This window comes from Asparagus officinalis, chromosome 1, assembly GCF_001876935.1.
Source record: "Asparagus officinalis chromosome 1, Aspof.V1, whole genome shotgun sequence".
NCBI lineage: Eukaryota > Viridiplantae > Streptophyta > Magnoliopsida > Asparagales > Asparagaceae > Asparagus > Asparagus officinalis.
This window is the reverse complement of record NC_033794.1, coordinates 39,374,067-39,400,383: the sequence shown is the minus strand read 5'-3', so window position 1 is coordinate 39,400,383 and position 26,317 is coordinate 39,374,067. Positions and strand designations below refer to the sequence as shown.

The 26,317-nt window shown below is 37.5% G+C and overlaps 2 protein-coding genes across 2 annotated transcripts; both read left to right on the top strand.

Annotated features, from left to right (window-relative positions):
• Positions 2,599-21,660, top strand: LOC109833445. Its single transcript, XM_020401117.1, has 6 exons — positions 2,599-2,719; positions 8,241-8,299; positions 20,969-21,062; positions 21,139-21,366; positions 21,495-21,560; positions 21,653-21,660. The coding sequence occupies exons 1-6, from the start codon at positions 2,599-2,601 to the stop codon at positions 21,658-21,660; spliced, it is 576 nt and encodes a 191-aa protein (XP_020256706.1).
• On the top strand, positions 22,373-24,289 carry LOC109833437. The gene is made up of 3 exons (XM_020401105.1): positions 22,373-22,447; positions 23,641-24,117; positions 24,194-24,289. The coding sequence occupies exons 1-3, from the start codon at positions 22,373-22,375 to the stop codon at positions 24,287-24,289; spliced, it is 648 nt and encodes a 215-aa protein (XP_020256694.1).

The window sequence follows — 26,317 nt, the reverse complement described above, 5'->3', positions numbered from 1 at the left end:
ATATGGAGGACATGTTCCTTATAAATTTCTTTGATGATGACACCGAGGTTTCAATCGGAACGTTATTCGATGAGAAATAGAAAGATGGAGAATTAGTCAAGAACTTCGTCAAACAATTCCAAAACAAAGCAATGAATTGTCGGGATCCGATCAGCAAAGACTTCATCCTTGAAACTTGTCATAATAATCTTTTGTTGGATATCCTTGAAGTTATGGGAATGGCGCCATCCAAAACCTGGAGGGATTTGAAAGTACGAGGAGAACGAGCCAAACACTTCCTCAAAAGGAAGAAGGCTGAAATGGGTCAGACGGCGATTAATACCCCGCAACAGAATTTTGTTCACTGGGGTAAAGGAAAGGCATAAGCAAATACAGTAGACACGAACCAAACATTCGAGCTGCAAGCGCTACCACAACAGCAGTAGCCAAAGGCATCTCAACAATCACAGTGGCAATGACAACCTAAAAAACAGAAGGCTTCAGAACCGAAATTCCCAAAGGTTTACTCTTTTAAAGAAGACGAAGTGCCTGGTATTTTCAAATACCTCATAGAGAACAACAAGATCAAGTTGCCTCCGATCCAAGACTAGGAAGACGCTAAAAGGGTTAATGATTCAAAGTACTACGCGTTCCACAGAGCAGTTCACCACCCTACCAAATCATGCTACGCCCTCAAAGAAAAAAATCCAAGCGTTGATTGATGTTGGGGTTATTACTATGAAGCAACCTGAGGAGAAGAAAGTAGGAGCGAATGTAGTGTCAATCAGCTTCAGATCTGTTCCTTTGACTTAGTTTCAGCCCGAACCCGTGATGAAAGTGGAGATGAAGACCGTTAATGAGGATCCTCATAAACAACACCAGAAAGGACTTGTGCCACACACAGCCCCGAATGACGAAATTCTCTGGGTCCATCCTGATCTGATTGAAGATGAACAGTGGGTCGGATCGTCATCCAAGAGGAAATTGAAAGGCAAGGGAAATTCCTATTGTGGAGCCTCTGCCATTCCAGGAGAGGATGATGAAAGAATCTCCGCTTTCCTGCTCTCTGAAGATGAACAAGAGGCCTTTGCAACCTGGAGTTGAAATGAATATCATTTCAAATATCCGAATGCTTCCGAGCAATTAGCTAAGCATGGGGTAACCAAAATCATTCCCTCCAAGACATTAGCAGAAATGGGAGTGGTCACAATTCCCCCAGCACCCGTAGTTGCAGAGAAGACTCAACAAAAGCAAAAAGGGAAAGATCCCTTATACCAAGAGGTTCAGAACCCGAAGCAGTCAGAGCCCTTATACTAAGAGGTTCAGAACCCGAAGCAGTCTCGATTCAATCAACCAATTGGTGCGGGATGTTGCTCGAGTACTCCACATCGCTTCGACATTATGGTGCAACTAGCTAATATACCGGCTAGATTAACCTTATATGAATTGCTGCATCTTTCAAAAGACACAAGGGAAGTAATACAAGAAGCCTTGGCCAATTATGAAGGTTTCCTGACTCAAATCAAGCCATCTCCTGAAGAACTAGAGCCGCCAGTCCAACATTGCAACCTCGTAGCACACCATTTTCTTTGCATTTCTTTCACCAAAGAGGACATGCAGACGAATAATTCAAAGCATGACCAGCCCCTATATTTCACCGGGCACATTGGCTTTTGCATTGTCAACCGGATCCAAGTCGATCCGGGTTCCGCTGTCAGCATCATGCCACTCCGATTGTTGTATAATCTCGAAATACAGGCTAGTAAGTTAGCCTCCATAGGCACTACGATCTATGGATTTAATACTAGTAGATCCAAACCATTGGGTAAAATCTGAGTGAAGTGCCAGATTGGAGATTTGAAGTCGGAAGTCACGTGTTACGTGATTGACGCAGAGACTTCTTATAACTTACAGTTAGGTCGACCCTGGATCCATGATAATGTTATAGTCCCTTCTACCCATCATCAGTGTCTTAAGTATGTAGACACTAATAATGAGGTCAAGACGGTGATCCCGAATAAGCAACCGTTTAACGGGTTGGAAAATTATTTTACTAACTCTCTTCTCTATGGCATTGAATCCGATACTAAACTATCGGCCCAAGGTACGGACAATGGGGAAGAAGCTGATATCGAAGCTGGATTTGATTATGATGGTGGTTTTGTACTTAATGACATTGTACCCATTGTAATCAATCTTGATGATGAAGAGTCTTCGAAAAGTAGTTGTAATTGGCAACTTGACGAAGAAGTAGTAATAAATGATGATTTAGAGTACTCATTGTGTCTTGATAATATTATGAAAGAGTTATATGACAACCCTAGTTTGTACGTACTGCTTCAATCGTCTTGCATGATGAAGAAGCATGTTTAGGATTCGTTCGGAATAACGCTTGTCATTCCTGCAAAAACAGGGGGTGAAAAAGAAGTCATCTACGGTAAAGGGAAGGAATTTTTAATATCAGATCACTTCTTGGAAGAAGATGAGGATGATGATAAACCGGCCCCTTATTTATTCAGATATGACATAAAAGCACGCAATCTCATGTAGAGATACAGATATAACTTCGCACTCGGAGAGAGTCTTTGTTTTGGTCGAGATCCACGAGTTCCACCTCGTATGGCCTATGTACCGAAAGGGAAGCCCGATAACTATTACAGTCATAGAAGAGGTTTAGGCTATGTCTCCTCATCCGACGATGAGTGTTGTTGGCAGGTCATTGATCAGATTGCTAATAAAGGTAAAGACGGATATTCTTCCGACTTTTCAGCCTGGAACTCCAATGCTAGTCTTGGAGAAATGTTCAAAAGGCTAATGTTGAATATGGCTATGGTCGATCCTACCATAATTGAGGAAGACGACCAAATGCCGACTTGGGAAGACCCTTGGGTTCATCACCTGAATATGCAGTACGATAATAGGTTTGAACAAAGGGAACCCCCTACCAAAGATCAAGTAATCCAAGTGAATATAAGTGACGAGGATAATCCAAAACCTATATTCATTAGTGACAGTCTCCCGCCAAATGAAAAATAGGAGTTAATTGCCCTCATTAGGGATTACATCGATGTTTTTGCTTGGAACTACAAGGATATGCCAGGACTCGATCCAAAGGTGGCAATGCATCGCCTCAATATTAAACCGGATGTCAAACCTCTCAAACAACAATAAAGATGGTTTCGTCCGCAAATTATGGAGGCAATCGAGTCCGAAGTTAAAAAGCTTATCGACTCGGGTTTCGTCAGAGAGGAGAAACATCCCGAATGACTTGCTAATATTGTCCCGGTCCTTAAGAAGAACGGGAAAATCAGGATTTGTATCGACTTTAGAGACCTTAACACTGCCTGCCCAAAAGACGATTTCCCTCTTCCCATCACAGATGTTATTATTGACAATACGTGTGGATTCGAGAGAAAGTCCTTCATGGATGGATTTTCTGGTTATAATCAGGTAAAGATGCATCCAGATGATGAAAAGTATACCGCGTTTAGAATACCCTCGTGTTTTCTGCTACACGATTATGCCCTTCGGCTTAAAGAACGCATGTGCCACATATCAGAGAGCCATGTCAAAGATTTTCCAGGATCATCTCCGGAAGACTGTCGAATGCTACATGGACGATCTAGTCGTGAAAGGCCGTGACAAGAATGATCACATCAAAGACTTGAAGACAATGTTCGACCTGATGCGGACTCATCAATTGATGAATCCTACAAAATCTTTTCTCGGAATGTCCAACAGTAAATTCCTGGGATTCTTCGTCACCATTAAGGGTATTCACATTGACCCTGATAAAGTGAAGGCAATTAACAGGCTGCAACCCTCGAGAAACCTTAAGGAACTTAGAGGATTACAAGGACGATTGGCTTATATCTGTCGGTTTATCTTGAACCTTTCGGGGAAGTGTCAACCATTCTCCAGGCTCACAAAGAAGAGCGTATCATTTGTATGGGACGACGCTTGTTAAAAAGCATTCGAAGATATCAAATAATATCTCTCAAAGCTCCCCGTACTCGTTGTACCGAAATCGGGCAAACCATTCTTGATTTATGTCAAGGCGACGAGTCACTCGTTAAGTGCATTACTTGCACAAGACGACGATAACGGTCACGCATATGCAGTATATTATTTGAGTCGGACCCTTGTGGGCACCGAATCTCGATATCCAATGATCGAAAGGGAGTGTCTCGCCTTAGTATTCTCTATTCAAAAGATGTAACACTACTTGGTCGGACTGACTATCTACATCATCTCTAATGTTAACCCAGTTAGAGTATTCATGACGCAGCCGGCTTTCATAAATTGGCGGTTAGCAAAATGGGCCTTGCTTCTATCCTAATATGACCTATATTTTACACAACAGAAGTCGGTCAAAGGACAAGCTATTTGTGATTTCCTGGTAGCTAACCCAACTACGGATACCATCAAGGTATACGATGATCTGCCAGATGAAACCCATAAAGCCAACATAACTTCCCATCAACAGGTCTGGCGTTTATACTTCGACGGTGCCTCTCGAGCAACTAATGTAGCAAGTGCTCCTGGATATTCTAAGATTTCTTCTGGAGTTGGAGTTGTCTTAGTTTCCCCGGGAAAATATGTGATACCTCGAGCCTACTCGCTAACCGAGCCATGCCCAAACAACATAGCCAAATATAACGCGTTGCTTATTGGACTCATCTTTTCTAAAGAGCCGAGGATCGAGTACCTTGAAGCTTTCGGTGACTCTCAACTGGTAGTTAAACAAGTTCAAGGGGAGTATGAAGTCAGAAAACAGGATCTGATACCATACCATAGGATGGCCGTTGAGATGGTAGAATCGTTTGAAGGATTCTTCATCGAATACATTCCACGTTTACAAAACGCCTACGCGGATGTATTAGTAGATTAGCAGTATCTCTAGCACAGCCTCCCGAAATGGAACAATTCATTACAGTGAGAACTCACTAACTCTTCGTACCAATCTACGATGTAGACGACAGAGAAGATGATATGAAAGAAGTGTATTCAACTGAAGTTGAGTTCGAGTCCCGAGACTGGCGTTTCCCTATCATAGACTATGTCCTACACGGGATTTTACCGAAAGACGTGAAGGAAAGGGACTCAATCCGACGGAGAGCACCGAGATTCTATTATAACACAGAGAGTCAAACGCTATATCGTCAGGGATATGATGGCTTACTATTACGTTGTCTATCCACTAAAGAGGTGGAAGAAGTCCCTAGGGAGATGCACGAAGGGGTTTGTGGTGCACACCAACCTGGCCCTAAACTTTATAACCGCATCAGAAGAATGGGATATTTCTGGCCCACCATGATCAAAGATATAGTCGCATATGCCTGAAAGTGTCACGCGTACCATGTACACGCAAATTATATGCACCAACCCCCAGAGCATCTACATCCCTTGGCTACATCATGGCCTTTTGAGACTTGGGGAATGGACGTTGTCGGTCCTATAAATCCACCGTCAGTTAATGGTGATCTATTCATTCTGGCAATTACCGATTACTTCTCTAAGAGGGCTGAAGTGATTCCGCTCAAAGAAGTGAAGACGAACAACGTCGTTGCGTTCATTAAGCACCACATTATCTATCGATATGGTGTCCAAGGTGAATCATACATGACAACGGTCATCAGTTTGTCAGTAATGCATTCATCAAATTTTGCGAAAAGTTCAAAATTCAAGACATCTCATCAACAACTTACAATCGCATAACAAACGGATTAGCTGAAGCCTTTAACAAGACTGTCATCAAGCTTTTATCAAAACTCGTGAAGACTAATAAACAAGATTGGAATGATAAACTCGACAAAGCTCTATAGGCCTACCGCACCACAGTTCGCACGCCTACTGGCGTAACCCCGTATTCTTTGGTATACAGGTGTGAAGCAGTACTTCCATTAGAAATTCAAATTCTATCTCTTTGAATCGCTCTCGCAACCCAGATGACGACCAAAGAGCAACATTAGAAACGTCTCGAAATGCTCGACGAGAAGCATTTGGAAGCTCAACAACACATTGAGTTCTACTAAGCCAGAATTTCCCGAGCCTTTGACAAAAAGGTTCGATAACGGAACTGTTAGATATAGGTGCCCTGTAGGTAATAATTGTATATTGTAACAGGACCTATATGAATATAACATCCTTGTTCAAAATGATAGTATGATATTTTGATCAATATTTATCTGATATTTTTTTAAATACAGATATAGTCCTTAGAACGATACTAGACTATCAGACATTTCGAATATAATCGTAATGAAGAGATCTGATTTGTCATTAACGTATATTCTTAAATGTTACTAGTCGATGAAGTGTTGAAATGGGACATCCTCACTTTAGGAAGACTAGTGTATACTCTATTTCTCCTTTGGTAGGATGATGATCCACCTCTTGGATCATTGATGTGATACATCATGATATAGTATACATGTGACTCATTAGTGAATGAGTTGACTGAACGACTCACTGAGAACATCTAATTGGTAATTATACTTAACTGTCAAATAGAAGTTCTCAAGTGATATAGTACATAAGTAGTCTCTTGACCTGAGGCATGAGTGTAATATCTTACATGTCAATATAGGTGTACTAAGACTTTTACCTAACCACGGTTCTTAATGAGTTGTGCATAACGGTTCTTGTTGGGTGCATCCCGAGACATAAGTAAATATTGAGATGCCAAGATGGGATTCGTCTCTCCCAGTATAGGGGGTTGATGTCATAAGATTGTTTGATATAACTATAGTCAGGAAATCCTTGGCCGAGGTAAATAAGATAAACTGAGTGTCAGTTTGATCTTATAGGTTATGAGTTTAATATCAACAAACACTAATCGAGCTATTAGGGTTTGACAGTATTCCATACCCTAGGCTCGATAGTTTGACATGGTTTGATGAAGAGATCGGACTGTATAATATTATCACTGAGTGGTCCTGATAAAATTGTGTTAGCATCTTGCAGACATTTATCACAACTTATACCTGGGTAGTCTTCATGTGTAGCTAACACCTCTGTTGTACTTGTGGATATCATCCACTACCGAGTTCTTATGTTGGGCCCTAGAGTCACACCAAACGCGTACTTGAATCCTATGAAACACAATTTATAGAGTGATGCGTATGATTGATAGGCATATATGATTTTACCGGATACACATAAACGGTTATGCATATCAGTAAAATCAGAATGCTATGTGCTTAGAAAATAAATTCTAGTATTTTTCCTATAAAATTAACTTTTAGTCAACTAGTTGACTTTTTGGTCAACAGTTGAGTTTTGGTCAACTCATTGGTTTTTTGGTCATATGATGACTTATTAATCAATGATTGGAAAATTACGAAATACCATATTTATGAAATACTGTATTGATGTGGTATTTTAATTTATGAAATACACACTTTATTATACCTTGATTAATGAGTCATGAGATGAGTCATTAAGGTGGTATGGTTTGGGAACATGGTTTTAGCACATAGTTTTGATTCTTCATGACTCTTTGCATGACTCATGAGATGAGTCATTGCATGACTCATAAAAGGAATCATTACATTTATATGACTCATGACATGACTCATGAGATGAGTCATGACATATTTCACTCTATATATATGAGCTCTCTTTCTTATGGAAAGGTTAATGAAAAATTAGCTAAGTGGTTTTTTTCATAAGAGAATAAAAAAGAGCTCTCCTCCTACACTAGTGGAAATAAGGGTTTCCCTGACGGGAACATCGCTGACGGGAAATTCCCGTCAGCGTTGTTTATATCGCTGACGGGAATTCCCGTCGGTGATGTTCCCGTCGGGGATTATTCCTTCCCGTCAGCGATGAAAATATCGCTGACGGGCTGCAAACATCGCTGACGGGAAACCCGTCAGCGATGTTAGCTATATATTCGCTGATGAGATTTTTTCGGCTGAAACCCTAACTTTTCTTCCCCGCTGCTTGACCTCGACTTCCCCTCTCTCAGCTCAGCCCCGCCGCCGGAGATCACCTCACCGCCACCTCACCGATCACCTCAGCCGCTCGCCGCCCGCGCCATCACCTTCCCCTCCCGCTCTTCGACTCCACCGCTCGCTGCCCCGATCGACCTCGCCGTCGCACCGCCCCCGCGCCGACTCGAACAGTGGGTCGCCTGAGCTCTCTCATCTCCTCACCCGTCAACGTATGATTCCTTTGATTTTGTTTTCAAATTTTTTTTTTCTGATTTTAGGTTTTACTGTTTTTTCTAATTTGAGAGTTGATTTCTTTGATTGCAGTGAAGAAGGTCCAAGTGAGTGTTACGTTTTGTTGGATTGCATTGCAGGAGATCCAAGCGGTAATTTTTGGTCATTGTCGCAATTTAGTGTATAGAAATTATACATAATTAGTTATAAAACGATCAAGCTGGCTGATATCTATAAGTTTACGTTTTGTTGGATTGCATTGCTGTCACAACTTGATGTTTTAATTTTGAAATAACAGAGGTTATAAGTTTATCGTGTAAACCTTTGCTTGAAGTCAACTTGTTTCACGGTGCAAATTTAGTTCCTCTAATTTAATTTACGAATGAATGTGATAAAAGATAATTTATCAGTTTAAATTAATTGATTTAAATTTAGTTCCTCTAATTAAGGAACTTATTTACAGTATCAACTTTTCAAAAACTCGTTTCAAAATATATGAGCTAGGGGCTAAATATCTTTTAAAAATTGAAAATACTTTAAAAAAATATGTTATTACACGAGCATCTATGAAGTTTGTGTATTTATATGAGTAACCTCGAGATTACTAGAAACATGGTCCTTTTACAATACACGTATGATAAGTTGGCTGACTAAATGGTACTTAAACATCCAATTATTTTTATCATATTTATGCTTAACTATCCTAAATTATCCATCATTAGAATATTGTAAAGATTTAAAAAAAATCTATTATGACAAAAATACGACTTCATATGGTAAATAAATAAAAAAGAGAGGATATGTATAGTGATGAATATGACAATAAACGAGAACAATACAATTATAAAAATGTTAAGTGCTAATTTACTCTCTGGGTCTTTATTCTCTTTTGGTTAATTTATTCTCTTGTGGTAATTACAAGTTTTATTGTGTTATATATCATGATTTATGAAAGTCGTTACCCTTAGTTTCCCGTCTAATAATGTTGGATGTGAATCTCTTCTTATATAAACTCACGCAATTCTAGTTAGATGTGAAAATACTTGTTACATCTAAAGAGAATAACATGATTTATGTTAGGAGCATGATATACATGCAATAATTATTAGATCTATCCGGGGAGGAGTCCCCTTCTCGTACAGGTTAGGAATATAGTAGTGTATCATCTATCTTTGTATACTTTATGCATTTTTATTCCCTATAAATTTCGATAACACGTACCGCATTGTTCTCCGTGTACAATAAGCGTATGTTGTTTTGCGTATCGATCTATAATCGATCTATTATCGATGATTGATACGCATTATAACATCCGCACAGTGTACTCAGAGAACTGCGGGTAGGTGCTGCCAAAATTTTTAAGAAATAAAAATGTTTAAAGTATATAAAGGTAGTTGTAAACACTACTATATTCCTAATGGGATAGGTCCATTTCCTTTGACAGCCGTTAAATTTTCTTATTTCAAATATGAGCGTTAGATTTTACTCCCACATAATTTATGTTCTGGTAATTTTCCCTCCGAGATTATTAAAATTAAAATTTCCTTGATGTCGTGAAGAAAGTTAATATCACGCAACCTTTAATTTGATGTGTTACTAATAAAAATTCACATTACCTAATTATGCTTAATATCATACAGATGAGGATAGTTCCCGACAAATCATGGATCGATATTCCTCGTATTGATAGATGGAGGGATAGTCGATATAAAGATGGAATAAATCAATTCATACAGTACGCCTTGGCAGACCCACGGAAGTTAAATAGTGATGTCGTGTATTGTCCCTGCTGTTGGTGTAAAAATAGAGCGTTGGTGGATAAAAGTGATTTACAGAAACACTTAATATCCGGATTTCATGAGGAGTACAAATATTATGTGATTCTAAATTTAAATTATTTTGTTGTTAGATTGGAGATGATACTATTGGGAGCACGAGTCGTAGGGATGGATCCGCCAGTGGCAACGCGGACGATGACATGGATAGGGCGGATGACCTATCTTAGTGAGTTATATCCTAAACTCGTGTTTGTATATTAAGCACTATCTATAAACCTGTACTCCTAATGGCACCCGAAACCCCTATAATAAAGTATAAAACCCTGCCTGTCACATATTTGGGATTCATAGGAAGCACAAATCGAGGATGTCTGGTTTTTCCAAGGGCCTACTCATTCTGCCTAGATGTTAAGACAGGTGGAAGCGGCATCAATAGACTTAACTAATGTTGGTGTTCTAAGACATTGCATATCTTATGAATTTTAACCTTTTCTGTTTCTGAGTGGGATAAGTGGAGAATTAGCAATATCTCATTGGAAGCACTCATTTTGATGCCAATTCATTCATTTCATTCTTTATTTCTTAGCTCAGAACCTTTACAATGGATGATATATCAAGTAATTTGAGTTGTTATTTGTCTTCTGTCTTTCTTGAAGTAGTTTATATATAGGGAATCCTGATCTTTTGCTTTGCTACTTTGAGTATCACGGTGGGTACAACGCAAAAATTATTCAACACATGGGACAACAAGGTCTATGCTTAAGCAAAAGAAGATTCCAGCAAAGGTCCTGCGTCATTTTCCCTTAATACCAAGGCTAAAACGGTTGTATATGAATAAAGACACTGCTAAGCAAATGAGGTGGCACATGGAAGAACGTACTAATGATGGTAAAATCAGGCATCCGGCTGATGCAGAGGCGTGGAAGCATATGGATAGAACTTTTCTTTGGTTTGCGAATGAGTGCAGGAATGTTAGACTAGGTTTGTCTAGTGACGGATTCAATCCATTTGGGATAATGAGTTCTGGTTGGTCTACATGGCCTGTGGTATTAACGCCTTACAACTTACCACCTTGGCTTTGCATGAAACAACCGTATATGATACTTTCATTATTGATACCAGGCAAGCATGCACCAGGCAATGACATAGATGTGTTTTTAGAACCGCTAATTGATGAGTTAAAACAACTCTGGACTGAAGGGGTTATGACTTATGATACTCATGCAAAGCAGTCTTTCAGACTACGTGCTATTTTACTATGGACAATTAATGATTTTCCAGCCTATGCGAATCTTTCAGGTTGGTCTACAAAGGGAACATATGCATGTCCAGTGTGTGGTCCAGAATTAAAAGGCCTTTATCTGCAGCACAGTCGAAAGTTTTGTTATTGGTTTAATAGAAGGTGGTTGAACATAAAACACAAGTACAGAACCAAAAAAAGGAGCAAGTTTTTTGATGATACTGTTGAGAAGAGAGATGCTCCGCGTCCATTACGTAGGGATCAGATTGTACATTTGCTTGAGATGTTCCATGCCGTCAGGTTTGGAAAGAAGCGCTATTCGAAAGAAGATTTACTTGGAGTAAGGAACTTGCGTATTAACAAAAGGATACCAAAACGAAAGAGACTATTAGACCCTAGAGGGGGGTGATTAGGGTCTTATGCTAATCTAATCCCAATTAAATGCCAATTAAAATTATATTGATTAATTTGATCTTGCAAGATATGAATATGAACAATAAAGATGAATAAGAGTGCGCTAAGCAACACACAAACACAGGATATGTTTACGAGGTTCGGTCCCCACGACCTACGTCCCCGCTCCTCACCTCGAGGAGATATCCACTATCACAATCCGGTTTGGAAGCCGGAACTTCTACACACTCGGTTTACAAGTTCACCAAAAACTCTCACACTACACAATCACTCAACAATCACACTTTACACACTAAGTGTAGGAATCTAGCCCGTGTCCTCCTCCTCAAGTGCTCGATTACAACCTCTCCCTAGGTTCGTCAATCGACGCCACTCCTATTGGATTTGACCCCGTCTCTCTCTCCTCACACTTCTCTCGGTGTACAAGTGTATTACAAATGATTCTCAGTTAAATACAATGATTTGTTCTCAAATAACAAGTGAGAACTCAATGAAGCTCACACTCACTAAATCACACCCCACAACCCACACTATATGGTATGAAGATATTTAAGCTCAAAAAGTGTGTGTGATAACAGTGAATGAAAATAATATAACTCAATGAATACAGCTAATCAAATGAAAGTGAAATAATAAGCTATATATAAGGATGAGTTTAGAAAAACTTCTCAATGAACAAGAAGAGCTGAAGAAATGATGATGAGGATGGATTCCTCAATTTAAATTCAAGGCTTCTTCTTTGTGAAAAACTGCTCTTTTGAAACAAGGCTTGAAACAAGGCACTAAACACCTCTTAAACACTTTGTAAACTTAAGTAATCAATTTTCTTAAGAAGTTTTTGTGTTGAAAGCAGTAGGGTATTTATTACAACCCAATACATCAGTAAAAACCCAAGTAAAAAGACCAAAAACCCATTAGAAAACAAAACAGAGAAGTAGCCGTTACAGTGCAACGGCTATATCTGCGGTCGACCGCAGATCCACGGCCGGTCGACCGCTGAAGGCTGAAACCCAAAGTATGCTCTTTGGACAATTTGCGGTCGACCGCAGCGACATGCTCGGTCGACCAAAAACAGATATTTATGAAAACTTCAGGTTTAAAATTAGATTTTTAGGCATGTAAAAATTAGCCAATGTTGTCCAACAATTATGAAACTTTAGGGAAAGTTTATAAATGAGAGAATAAGCATGTTTGAAAAGTAATTGTTGGAAATGCAATTTTATTTTGTAAAAGCTCACTGTTTTTGAGCAGTGTATAGAAAACCTGTTTTTCATAAAAATAAGAATTGAACTATGACTTATGAAGATGTATTTATATTTTATGAATACATTATATATATTATGAAGTATGATAGAGATGTAAACATAAAAACAATTCTAACAAAGTTTGAAACAAAAATCATTTGAACAAACTTGTGTTGTGTATATATATTTTGAGCTTAGATAAAGTCATACACTATATGTAAACAAACCTCTCTTATACCTAGGTGATTGCCACATATAAACTTGCATCTTTAACTCTTGATATAGAAATCTTTTCACCATGTGTTGATGTCCTGAAAAGAAGAAAATAAACCACAAACACTAGAAAACAAATTAGCTGTAAATTGTTTGGCGAATCATCATCAAAACCAAAGGGCCAACAATCTCCCCCTTTTTGATGATGGCAAACAATTTATTAGATAAGATATAACATGTATATGAATAAACCAAGTTTTCTCCCCCTTTGACAATATCAAAATAGGGAAAAATAGGAGCAGTGCTCCCCCTGCATACATGCATGGGTTAAAAGATATGGATAGACACAAACTCCCCGTGTCAAGAAGCATAAGTGATTACATGATATATAAGATCCATACACAATGAAAAGGAAGAACTCACAAACATTTGAGTTATGATGTACCATCCACTTCATGATGGTATAAGCATGAAATATTAAGTTGAACCATGTGGATAAATACAAACAATAACAACCACAAACATTAACCACCAAAAAGATTATTTGAGACATAGAAACATGTGGATGAAAAAGGCAACATAAAATAGAATAAATCTACTTCATGATGTTGTAAGCTATATAATATGAATTATTCAGCACAATACCAACAATCAGAACACAGATTGAACTGAACATTAAACAAAACTAAATTATTGTTTTCAAACATCTAATCCCATCCAAACATTCAGATTGTTAACCAAAAATATTGCAGATCAAAATAGAACAAAGGTGTTTTAAGTTAAATACTACAATGTCCAAAAAACATCAGAACTAAAGAACCACCAAAAGTCCATCAATCACTACCATCGGAACCAACATCCTCAGATCCTGCCTCTGAACCAGATTCTTCAGCAGAACCTTCATCAGAACCAGAGGCTGAAACAGGCGCCTAAATCCCGAGGGATTGACGCTGGAGCCACAGAATCTCCCTCACGTCACGCCGAAGACCAGAAACAGTAGACTCAAGTCTGTCAAGACGATCATCGAGACGCTCGAAACGATCATAAGCCTCACTAGAAGAAATAGGAGCTGAACGAGTACGAGGTCGAGGCCTAGAGCTAGAAGATGGTCTAGAAGAAGATGCACCCGCAGAGGGTAAAGGAGCAGGAATTGAGGCTTCAAGTTGCATCCTAGAAAGGGATGTTCTATCAAAAAATTCTTTATTAGCATCTACTTTTGGTTCACCTGAGAGATCGACATGGAAGTGTTTGAAGATGATAGTGAGGAAAGACCCAAAAGGAAGGAACTTAGTATGTTTGCTAAGCATATTCTCAAGAAAAACAAGCCCCCAATTGACTTTGATTTTTGCAAAGATGGCATAGACAGCATTAACTTTATCAGAGGCAAAGTGGTCAAAACTACAAGTTTTGGGAATAAGATTGTGAGCAATAATCTTAGCAATGATTTTACCTGAAGGGTTCAAGGTGCTATTGTTCATGGGATAGGTACAATCGGGAAGAAACATTTTACTGCTAACAAAAGGGTGATTACGAACAATGGACATAAGATTAATATCACTTGTCGGGATCTTAAGGATACCCGCAAGATCATCAGCGGTAAACTCAATCAGGGTGTTCTTTACATATGATCTAAGATGTATAACATTATCATTAGATGTGTAAGAGGATATATTAGCATAGAAGAGATAAACAAGAAAAGGATAATGAGGTTCCTTGTTCTTTTTATCTAAGAGATGATACAGGCCAACATCATTAAGGAGATTAGGAATATTGTAAGGCGCAAGTTCATCATAATTAACAGTCCTACCAGTTAGAATTTTCAGTTTAGACAACTCCCTGTACTTGGGAATAAGATGGGTATTACTCAGGTAGTCTTCATAATGATCGGCATTAGGAAAAGGTACACTATCAGACTTAGATCTTTTCACAGGAGGCATATTTAGCAAGAAACCCTAAACCAAGAACAAAACCTAGAAACTTAAAGAGATGGAAGAAGGATGTACCCAGTACTATGAAGAGTCCGAAGGAGAAGAGTCGAACAGACACGGACGACCGGAGATGGAACGGCGGCAGACCGTGAGAACAGAGCTGGGAGATCGGATTTGATGAAGGAATTTGGAATGAATTAAAGAGGAAGAAAGGGGATCGGGTTCTTTAGAAGAAAAAGGCAATGGTCCAGATGCATTCAAGCTAATGATGGATGGTGGAGATCAATTCGGGTCAAAAAGAAATCAAACCAAAACCCCAAATCGAAATAGAAAATGAAAAAACTGAGTTCAGAATTAACCCTGTACGGTCGACCGCATTGGGTGCGGCGGTCGACCGCATAAAATCCAGAGACCAATCAAGAGAACGAGTCTTCATCCGGTCGACCGCAGATCCACGATCGGTCGACCGAGAGAGATTCAGAAACATATTGGGTCATAAAAATTTTGAAATATTAAACTTGTTTTATTTTTAAATAATTTCAAATATGTATATATTAACAGTAATACATCCAAGAGATCAGTAAATATATTCAATATGTAAATCATAAAAATTTTATTTAGAGTTTTAATTTCAAATAACATTTAAGACCATGAAAAACAAAAAACGACTAAAAACTTATGTTATTTAAGATTTTGAAATTAAGCACATTTTGGTACCCAAATCATTTTGGTACCACTAGAACTTGGGACATGACCCCTACCATTTAAATCCAAGGCCCAGGGTTATGAACCCGTTTGGGCGTATTTTGTGCACCGATACGATCAAAGCAAAAATTGTAAACGTGACCCATACGATTGCAATTTGTGCAATGTAGAGGTTTGAATGGTTTGCGTTGACCGAAATGGAATGCACGTGGTTCATTTGTAAAAATAGATTTTTCTTTGTAATTATTTTACAAACGAAAATTTCTTTTCAAATCAAAACAAAACATGGCCAAATGACCAAAACGACCACAATAATCACATTTGTACACATACTATGTGTGTGTACATGTGTATGTGATGAAGAAGCTTGATGGGATGCACAATCATGAATAGGCTTATCAATTTTTGGTGCATTATGACAAGATTGAGCTAAATGGCCTTTAAGACCGCAAATAGAACATTTGTGAATTTTGTCATACATATGTGCATAGTGAATATGTTTCTTAGAAGAATTAACATTGAACTTTGCACATAAGTCCATAAGCTTTTTATTATTAGCAATACAAGTGTTCAGTGTTGAATCTAAGTTAGATGTTCTTTTTCTCATTTGATTCAACTCATCATTGTGCATACAAGCATTGATACTAGAAGTAGGATAAACAAGATTACTCATCATAGATTTCAACTTATCTATTTCGAACATAGCATCACGTTTTTCATGAAGCAAACTAGCATTTTCAATTTTTAAATTTTCATTGCATTCTTTAAGAATTATATTTTTATTTACAATAAAATTAAACTTAGTAGCTAGTGTTTCATGAGTGGATTTCATATTAACATACTTACTCTTTACATCAATATAGCAATTGTGTCATTTTTCAAACTCAAGAGCAAGTTCATCAAAAGTAATAATGTCATCGTTATTGCGTACCTCACTAGGGTTATCACCTAGTGGTATTGTACTTGAGGATGAGGCTTCCGTAGAGCTTAAAGCGGGATTTTCCAACTCGTGTTGAATAGCCTCCAATTTTCCTTCATGTGCTTCAATAAGTTTCCATAAAGCGTAAGCACTATCAAAATTAGCAAATTTGTTAGAAAATAATGAGTGAAAAGCGCTAATCAAATATTCTAACAAAAGCTTATTCATGTTAAATAATCTTTTGTCATTGTCACACCATTTTGATTTTTCCAAAATGGGAACAACATAGGCATCCTCAATAATTTCCCATAAATCAAATTGATCAGATTGAACGAAAAGTTTGAATCTAATATGCCATTGAGCATAAGGAAAAATATCCAAACGAGGAGCAATATTAATAGCATATCCTAAACAGGATGAATCATACATATCCATAAAGATGAAATGCAAGAAGCACAATGTAATTAAAATTAGATTAGCACAAATACAATAACTTGGATCTTTAACTCAAGGCGGTTAGTCCTTAAATCAAAGAGCACTAAGCTCTGATACCAATTGTTCAAGGCGGTTAGTCCTTAAATCAAAGAGCACTAAGCTCTGATACCAATTGTTAGACCCTAGAGGGGGGATGATTAGGGTCTTATGCTAATCTAATCCCAATTAAATGCCAATTAAAATTATATTGATTAATTTGATCTTGCAAGATATGTATATGAACAATAAAGATGAATAAGAGTGCGCTAAGCAACACACAAACACACGATATGTTTACGAGGTTCGGTCCCCATGACCTACGTCCCCGCTCCTCACCTCGAGGAGATATCCACTATCACAATCCGGTTTGGAAGCCGGAACTTCTACACACTCGGTTTACAAGTTCACCGAAAACTCTCACACTACACAATCACTCAACAATCACACTTTACACACTAAGTGTAGGAATCTAGCCCGTGTCCTCCTCCTCAAGTGCTCGATTACAACCTCTCCCTAGGTTCGTCAATCGACGCCACTCCTATTGGATTTGACCCCGTCTCTCTCTCCTCACACTTCTCTCGGTGTACAAGTTTATTACAAGTGATTCTCTCAAATAAAAGTTAAATACAATGATTTGTTCTCAAATAACAAGTGAGAACTCAATGAAGCTCACACTCTCTAAATCACACCCCACAACCCACACTATATGGTATGAAGATATTTAAGCTCAAAAAGTGTGTGTGATAACAGTGAATGAAAATAATATAACTCAATGAATATAGCTAATCAAATGAAAATGAAATAATAAGCTATATAAGGAAGAGTTTAGAAAACTTCTCAATGAACAAGAAGAGCTGAAGAAATGATGATGAGGATGGATTCCTCAATTTAAATTCAAGGCTTCTTCTTTGTGAAAAAAACTGCTCTTTTGAAACAAGGCTTGAAACAAGGCACTAAACACCTCTTAAACACTTTGTAAACTTTGTAAACTTAAGTAATCAATTTTCTTAAGAAGTTTAAGTAGTTTTAGTGTTGAAAGCAGTAGGGTATTTATAACAACCCAATACATCAGTAAAAACCCAAGTAAAAAGACCAAAAACCCATTAGAAAACAAAACAGAGAAGTAGCCGTTACAGTGCAACGGCTATATCTGCGGTCGACCGCAGATCCACGGCCGGTCGACCGCTGAAGGCTGAAACCCAGAGTATGCTCTCTGGACAATTTGCGGTCGACCGCAGCGACATGCTCGGTCGACCGAAAACAGATATTTATGAAAACTTCAGGTTTAAAATTGGATTTTTAGGCATGTAAAAGTTAGCCAATGTTGTCCAACAATTATGAAACTTTAGGGAAAGTTTATAAATGAGAGAATAAGCATGTTTGAAAAGTAATTGTTGGAAATGCAATTTTATTTTGTAAAAGCTCACTGTTTTTGAGCAGTGTATAGAAAACCTGTTTTTCATAAAAATAAGAATTGAACTATGACTTATGAAGATGTATTTATATTTTATGAATACATTATATATATTATGAAGTATGATAGAGATGTAAACATAAAAACAATTCTAACAAAGTTTGAAACAAAAATCATTTGAACAAACTTGTGTTGTGTATATATATATTGAGCTTAAATAAAGTCATACACTATATGTAAACAAACCTCTCTTATACCTAGGTGATTGCCACATATAAACTTGCATCTTTAACTCTTGATATAGAAATCTTTTCACCATGTGTTGATGTCCTGAAAAGGAAAAATAAACCACAACCACTAGAAAACAAATTAGCTGTAAATTGTTTGGCAAATCATCATCAAAACCAAAGGGCCAACAATCTCCCCCTTTTTGATGATGGCAAACAATTTATTAGATAAGATATAACATGTATATGAATAAACCAAGTAACATGTATATGAATAAACCAAGTAACATGCATATGAATAAACCAAGTTTTCTCCCCCTTTGACAACATCAAAATGGGGAAAAAATAGGAGCAGTGCTCCCCCTGCATACATGCATGGGTTAAAAGATATGGATAGACACAAACTCCCCCTGTCAAGAAGCATAAGTAATTACATGATATATAAGATCCATACACAATGAAAAGGAAGAACTCACAAACATTTGAGTTATGATGTACCATCCACTTCATGATGGTATAAGCATAAAATATTAAGTTGAAGTGAAATGGAGATGCTCTTTCCTCCATCTTTTTTCACAATAATGGTTCATCTTACACATCATCTCGCGGAGGAGGCTGCAATAGCAGGGCCAGTCCATTATCGTTGGATGTATCCAATAGAGAGGTTAGTATTTAGAAAAATTTAATCGTTACCTATTAATATTTATATCTATTAAATGTAAATTTCTTTACATCTATATCTGATTAATATTCCTTTTTTAGATATTTGGGTTCAATGAAGCGTCAATTGCGTAACAGAGCTCGCCCAGAAGGTTCAATAGCTGAAAGTTACGTGAGAAGCGAGTGTCTCTTATTTGCCTCTCGTTATATGAGAGGGGAACAAACTGAACTTCAAGCACCCGTTGATAATAAGGAGTACACAGTTCTCTATCCTCGCGGGCTGAACAAAAATTATTCTAACATATTGTTAGATCAAGCGCATGCATATGTTGTAAATAATCTTGAAATCTTCTCGGAGTACCGGAGGTAAAATATCTAAAAAGAATTTTTAATACCATTTACTCTTTAATTTCTATTTTGACAAAATTTTTATTTTGACAATAATAATTAAATTTATGCACATTAATAGGCAACATCAGGAAAAACTTAAGAATGAAGTTACCGGTAGTACAGCTGTACATGACATTAAAGAAAGGCATATGAAGGAATTCCCTGCTTGGTTGAATAGTGAAGTAAGTATTGTTAAATTTAGCGATATTTGTATTTCATTGAAAAAAACTTAGAAATGTCTTGATTTAATAGTTTGCTTATTTTTGTATATATTTAGATCCAGGAACAACTTGTCCTTAATAATCAAATATCAGAAGAAGTGAAGGTTCACGCAAAGCGGCCTTACTATGCTGTAATTCAATATGGTGGGTATCGTGTTTACGGTTATAAATTTCACACGATGGAGGTTGGTGATACGAAGGTCACCCAGAATAGTGGTGTCATGGCTACCTTCTCACGGGAATGTTTCTCAAACAGAAGAGATCAGAATCCAGTTGAAAATAATATGACATATTATGGAAGGTTGGAAGATGTGGTGGAGATATTCTACGGCTATGGTGGTCCAAATGAACATAAATACATGATGTTCATGATTCGTTGGTGTTTTACAAAGACTCAAAAGGATCCCTTTGGATTTACAATTGTCAATCTCGATAAAGAAATTGATAGTGATGAAAAATTCATGTTTGCATCTCAGGTGGGACAATGTTTCTATGTGAAAGATCCTACAGTTAAAGACGAGTGGGTTGTCTTGTACAAGGATTCTAGGGCTTATATTCAACCTTCCACTAATGAAGATGATGACGAGAGCTATATAAACAACTTCAATGAGCCAAATACAGCGATCGATGAATTCTCGTACCCTCAAAACGTAGTGTTTGAAACGGATGCTCCAACAACTCGGACAGACATTCCAAATATTATCACAGACATTAATAGGAGCTAAACAGCAATTATTTGTAATCGGGTCTTCATGTAACTTTTTTTAGTTTGCAAATTGTATAATAAAAACTTTAATATCACTACAATGTATCTCAATTACCTTTTGGACGATATAAATATGTAATATCTTATTTTGTATATTCAGCTTGCAAATGCCTACAAACTTGATGTGAAATGAAAAATTTAGTAACGCAACAATACATATTGTTTTTATTTTCGCCAAGCCAATTTGCATCTATGTTATATTAATTTGTATGTTTATTCAACTTGCAGATGTCTAAAAATATTAACAGGAGGTTATTCGAAGCTAACCCCAGTCAAGACCAATCCACTGAGGAAGAGCCTCAGAGTTCAGGAGAGATGTCAGGTATAACTTGGTTTAACGAACGTATTTTTATTCATGATATATGCACAATGATAATTTATTTCTTTTATTTTTATAGGTGAGGGTGAGGAAGAGCCGACTCACATGCCATTATATGCAGATCCTCCAGTTATACTTCGAGCATACATTCCTGGGATTGAGCGCGGGCCCTTACCAGCATGTGCAGAGGGGTACAGACTCAAGCAGACTGAAAAATACATGCTTGCGAAAAAAAGATTGGATGAATGGGCCCCACAGATTGAGGAGATTTTGTCTGATGCAAACAATGAAATCAGACAAAGATTTGGTGAGTTTGATCAAAAACTTAATCAATTCCAGAATTTTTCTTCTTCCTTTTTTAGTAAATTCTAAGAGCTTAAATAAAAGTGTTGATTAAATAAAAGTGTTGATATATCTATTATTTCTTTTTTGTAGGTGAAAAACTTTACCAGAAGAAAGGACGCCAAGGAAGTGACTTTAAAAAAAAGTTACCACCGGATGGTTTCCGAGCAATTGTGAGATGGGGACATAATGGGATTCCAACCGGACAATGGGCTAATAACTTCAGCTCATACCTTGGATGTTTGATACAGAGGAGTGATAATGTGAATCCCTATTACGAGGCTTGGGAGCAGCCATTTCATGTCCTGGAGAGTATATATCGAGATTGTTGGGTAAATTCTTATATTTAGCACAATTATTTTTCAATTCTATCAATTGTCCATGCTTAACTATATTTTATTTTTTAGAGATATTTCAACATCGAAGACAATCCCGTAGGGTGAGAATTTTTATTTGGATACCAGGGAAAGTTCAAGCATTCTCTTCGGGAGTGGAGACATGAGATAAAGAAGAAATGCTTTGATTGTTTCACTCACAACTGGGAGAGGATATACAAGCGAGATAAGAGGGTTGAGTCTGAGCACTTAGCTGCACTTATAATATTGTGGGGCCAATAGGAGCACCAGGTAAATATGTATAGTAGTTAATTATCATCAAGTTATTTATCTGAAACTAGTGATATATTCCATTGTATATTATACCATGCACTAAAATTCTCTTTGTTCATGTTGAAGGAAAAATGTAGGAGAAATAAACTTAATCGATGGAAAAAAGATTATGATCATCATACGGGGACTACTTCATTTGCCCAGATTGAGGATCAATTTTGTAGGACAACGGTATAAAGTCTTTTAATCTTCTATGTATATTCTCTCCGCTTCTTAGAATATTTGATAAATAAAACTAATAAATATATTGTTAAATCTCAGAACGCTCCCTTTATCCTACTACCAGAACTGCACATGAGAACGATGGTTCAATTTAAGAAGGGGTACGATGAGGATGAGACTAAGAAACAAAAGCTAGAATTGGCGAAGAAAATGCAGGTTAACTAATTATCTTAGCTCTTATAAGCCTGTTATCATGTTGGGAATTTATTAGCACTTAACACTCTTCAACTATTTATTAGCACTTAACACTCTTCAACTATTTATTAGCACTTAACACTCTTCTTCACATGTACTTTTATGTTGTACAAACTATTTATTACACATTATAACCAAAATTTAACTTCAACATACTACTGAGTGTTAGACATTTACAATTTAGAAGGTCACAGTAAAAATATATGGCTTTGTACATGTGGAAGGCATCTCTTTATGGCCTAGAGTGTCTTAGACGCATTCATCTCTCGCCTAAGGGGAGGCAGCTTGAGAACCTATGCCAAACTGTAAGCATGTTTAAATTTAAAACATAATGTGTCAAGTACAAGCATGTTTTAGTTTTGTTTGCAATAAAAGAGTAGCATCACTAAGAGAATTCTAATGCACTACTTAGACAGCATGGTTTAGTTAACAGAAAAGTGTTTTTTTAATCATCTTCATCTCTGTAGGCGTGATGGTTTTTTCAGCCAATCTTTGCACATACAGTTTCATATTTTAAATTGTTGTGCAGATAGTGAGTTAGACAGGTCGATAATGTATCCATTAGGGGAACTTAAACTCTCTAATGTTTAACCTGCTCCGTGTGGGTGTGTGCTCTGTAGTCATGAGTGCCAACTCTTGTGTTTCAACGTGTGGTCACCTGTGGGTCAACGTTGGTGTGTGCATAATGGCATGTATGCACGTACATGTTTGTGTGGGGTGGGTCATGCTTGTGTTTCATGAAAGCTGTTAACAAGGTAAATATTCTCTAAGTGACTTTGACATGTCAAACAGTCAAAAATGTCAATTTTTAGGTTTACAAGAAGTGGGACCTCGCTGTTTTACAGCTGCAATTTCTGCAAGGCAGCTAGATGTGTTGAGAAAACACCAACTGAATGTATAGAATATAGTTTGATGGAAGGTACATATTCTAATTCATATTCCTTGACAGCCATTGCTGCATAAAAGGAGAGGGCATTTTCTAATGACTTACAAGCCAAAGCACCCTTCAACTATTTATTAGCACTTAACACTCTTCTTCACATGTACTTTTATCTTGCACAAAACACCCTTCACATGTACTTTTATTTTACTTGTTCAGGTAAATATCTTTTTTTTGAAAGGCTAATTCTTAAATTTATTTTTTGGACTTCTAGGAAGCTCTGGAAAACACGTATTCTGAGGTTGTTGCACAGAGCCAAGAGCCCCTGACTAGAGAGCAGAATTATAATGTGAGCCATCTAGTTTGTGGACTTCCTAAAAAAGGGAGGACCAGGTGGATGGGAGTTGGAGCTCAGAGGGTGTCTACACAATTCCAGCCTCCGCCGATTTCCACACCCTCGACTATGCCATCGGGGCCCTCTTACATGCCGCAGGAGGATTGCACTCAGCAGGCGATGCAGCTTGTTTCCTCTGTGATGAGTATGTTAGATGGCCAAATTCCCGAGGAGATGTGGGAGGATATTCAAGAGGAGCTTATGCAAGTGATCCAGCCTACTGCTACTTTTGCGATGGTTTCTAGGCAAATAATGAAATCTTGTAGAAGGCGGGTTCCTACTCGGGTGCAAAGCCAGATTATGAACTTCTTGGCCAATCAAAAGGCATTTACTGGTAATGGAGAGAGTAGCAGACAGGTATACTTATTATATTTGTAAAACATGATTACACACAATATTATGTGATTCTAAATTTAAATTATTTTGTTGTTAGATTGAAGATGATACTATTGGGAGCACGAGTCGTAGGGATGGATCCGCCAGTGCCAACGCGGACGATGACATGGATAGGGCGGATGACCTATCTTAGTGAGTTATATCCTAAACTCGTGTTTGAATATTGTGGACATCTTTATACTTGAGATTATGATACTCGTGTTTGTATATTGTGGACATCTTTATAGTTGAGATTATGTATTGTTTGTTGTGAAAATTATTATTGTGGATTTGGAACTTATCGTGAAAAGTGAATGTACATATTTCGAATGTTTGTGAAAATTGATTGGATGAGAGCCGTCAGCGATAAGTATCGCTGACGGCTATAGTGGCGACGGCAATGCCCGTCAGCGATAGCGAAACATCGCTGACGGGATTCCCGTCAGCGATGTTTCGCTATCGCTGACGGGCATTGCCGTCGCCACTATAGCCGTCAGCGATACTTATCGCTGACGGCCCCCCGTCAGCGATAGTCCTTCCCTGACGGGACTATCGCTGACGGCGTATCCTTGACGGGACGCCGTCAGCGATACTTATCGCTGACGGGAATTGGGGCATCGCTGACGGGAATGCCCGTCAGCGATACATGATTTTCCACTAGTGTTACTAAACTCTAGCAATCTTTGAGCAAGAGGAAGTAGTAGGATTTTAAAGTATCTCGGGGTGGATATCTTGTCTTGTGTCTTAAGAAAACTCTGATTTTATCAAGCTCACTTGAAGACTTGGAGATCTACTACGAGGAGATTTACTACTACAAAGAGCAAGAGCTAGGGGTTATTCGATCTTCCATCGAATCACGCTTCGAAAGTATGACTTTCTAACTCTTGTGTGCTCTCTTTAATATTGGGATCATGTTAGATTTATTTAGGATGGTCCTATTTTGTATTTTATGATCTCTACATGCTTAGTATAATTATACATATAGTCTTCCGTTGCGTAATTTGCATGTAATTAGCATGAATTTCCTTCATGGTATCAGAGCCATGGTTCCATCTAATTAAATCGTAACATGAATATCTAACTCATAGAGGTCTTTGTACTTACTTCTAATTACTAGTTTAATTAAAAAATGTTTTAACGAAACTAGTTAATTTAATCAAGTTGTTTTGTCATTAGTTATACTAGTTGTTGATTCAAAAATGTGATTTTTGGTTCATAAGTTTTTAGGAGTAAAAACACTTGTATAAATTATAAAATACTTTTTTACAACTAGTGTAGTTATATGTTAGAAGCATGATAGTCCTATTTGACTTAGGATAATCCCTATGTTATCTACTTTTTCAATTTGTTGCATAACTACATAGATGCATATTTCTTAATGTTGATTAAGTTATATGTTTTATATCATCTTGCGTGGATGCTATGTTTATGGATGGTAGTGGACAACGTTTCTCTTGTATTTATTGTATTGATGTAATATAGCTAGAAATGTAATAGTATTTTTGACCTATTCCCTCCCCGAGCATGGGCTATGCCTACGGGTTTAGACACTTGCTCACCAATCATGGGCTACGCCTACGGGTATAGGCCCTTGTTTGGGTGTGGGGGGTATGGTTGTTTAGTTTAGTTATTTTATTTATGGTTTTTATTTTACATTCAATGTAATATTATTATCCATCCTACGAGATGGTTTTTCCATTATAAATGGGGCTTGCACGTCCTATGTATATATGATTGTAATAATACAAGATTTGCAAGGGAGCTACCACTGCAAGGAGTTACAAATTGCTTGCCAAAATGTAATTAGTGTAGTTGCATTTTATTCCTTTAGTTGTCCACTACCATTCCATATTGCTATTACATATGTTGGTTATGCCCTAATTGTAGATGTCAATACAATTGGGTGCTATATTCTATAAAGTTTATATCTCTATCTAACTAGAGAATAGTTTTTATTATAAAAACTCATTTTTAAACTTTGTGATACATGACAGTAAGAGTTTATTGACCATAGAGTGGTGAGACCGTCATTAACATAGCGTTAGTATGAAAGATAAATAAACCTAAAGCAGTTAAAAGAGATGTATTTAGAACGAACTTTTAACTAGTGTCTAGGAAAGTAATTATGAGATATAGCTCATCGGGTGATTTCCAACTTAAGATTAGGGGTGATGCCTAATCT

What these genes read in the sequence shown, in the direction of transcription:
- LOC109833445 (XM_020401117.1), top strand. Translation starts at nt 2,599, where the DNA reads ATGGCCTATGTACCGAAAGGGAAGCCCGATAACTATTACAGTCATAGA. An exon ending in TGATCAGATTGCTAATAAAG is followed by an intron (nt 2,720 to 8,240) that starts GTAAAGACGGAT and finishes CTTTGATTGCAG; the next exon opens with TGAAGAAGGTCCAAGTGAGT. An exon ending in CATTGCAGGAGATCCAAGCG is followed by an intron (nt 8,300 to 20,968) that starts GTAATTTTTGGT and finishes TTCAACTTGCAG; the next exon opens with ATGTCTAAAAATATTAACAG.
- LOC109833437 (XM_020401105.1), top strand. Translation starts at nt 22,373, where the DNA reads ATGGTTCAATTTAAGAAGGGGTACGATGAGGATGAGACTAAGAAACAA. An exon ending in AATTGGCGAAGAAAATGCAG is followed by an intron (nt 22,448 to 23,640) that starts GTTAACTAATTA and finishes TTGGACTTCTAG; the next exon opens with GAAGCTCTGGAAAACACGTA. An exon ending in ATGGAGAGAGTAGCAGACAG is followed by an intron (nt 24,118 to 24,193) that starts GTATACTTATTA and finishes TTTTGTTGTTAG; the next exon opens with ATTGAAGATGATACTATTGG.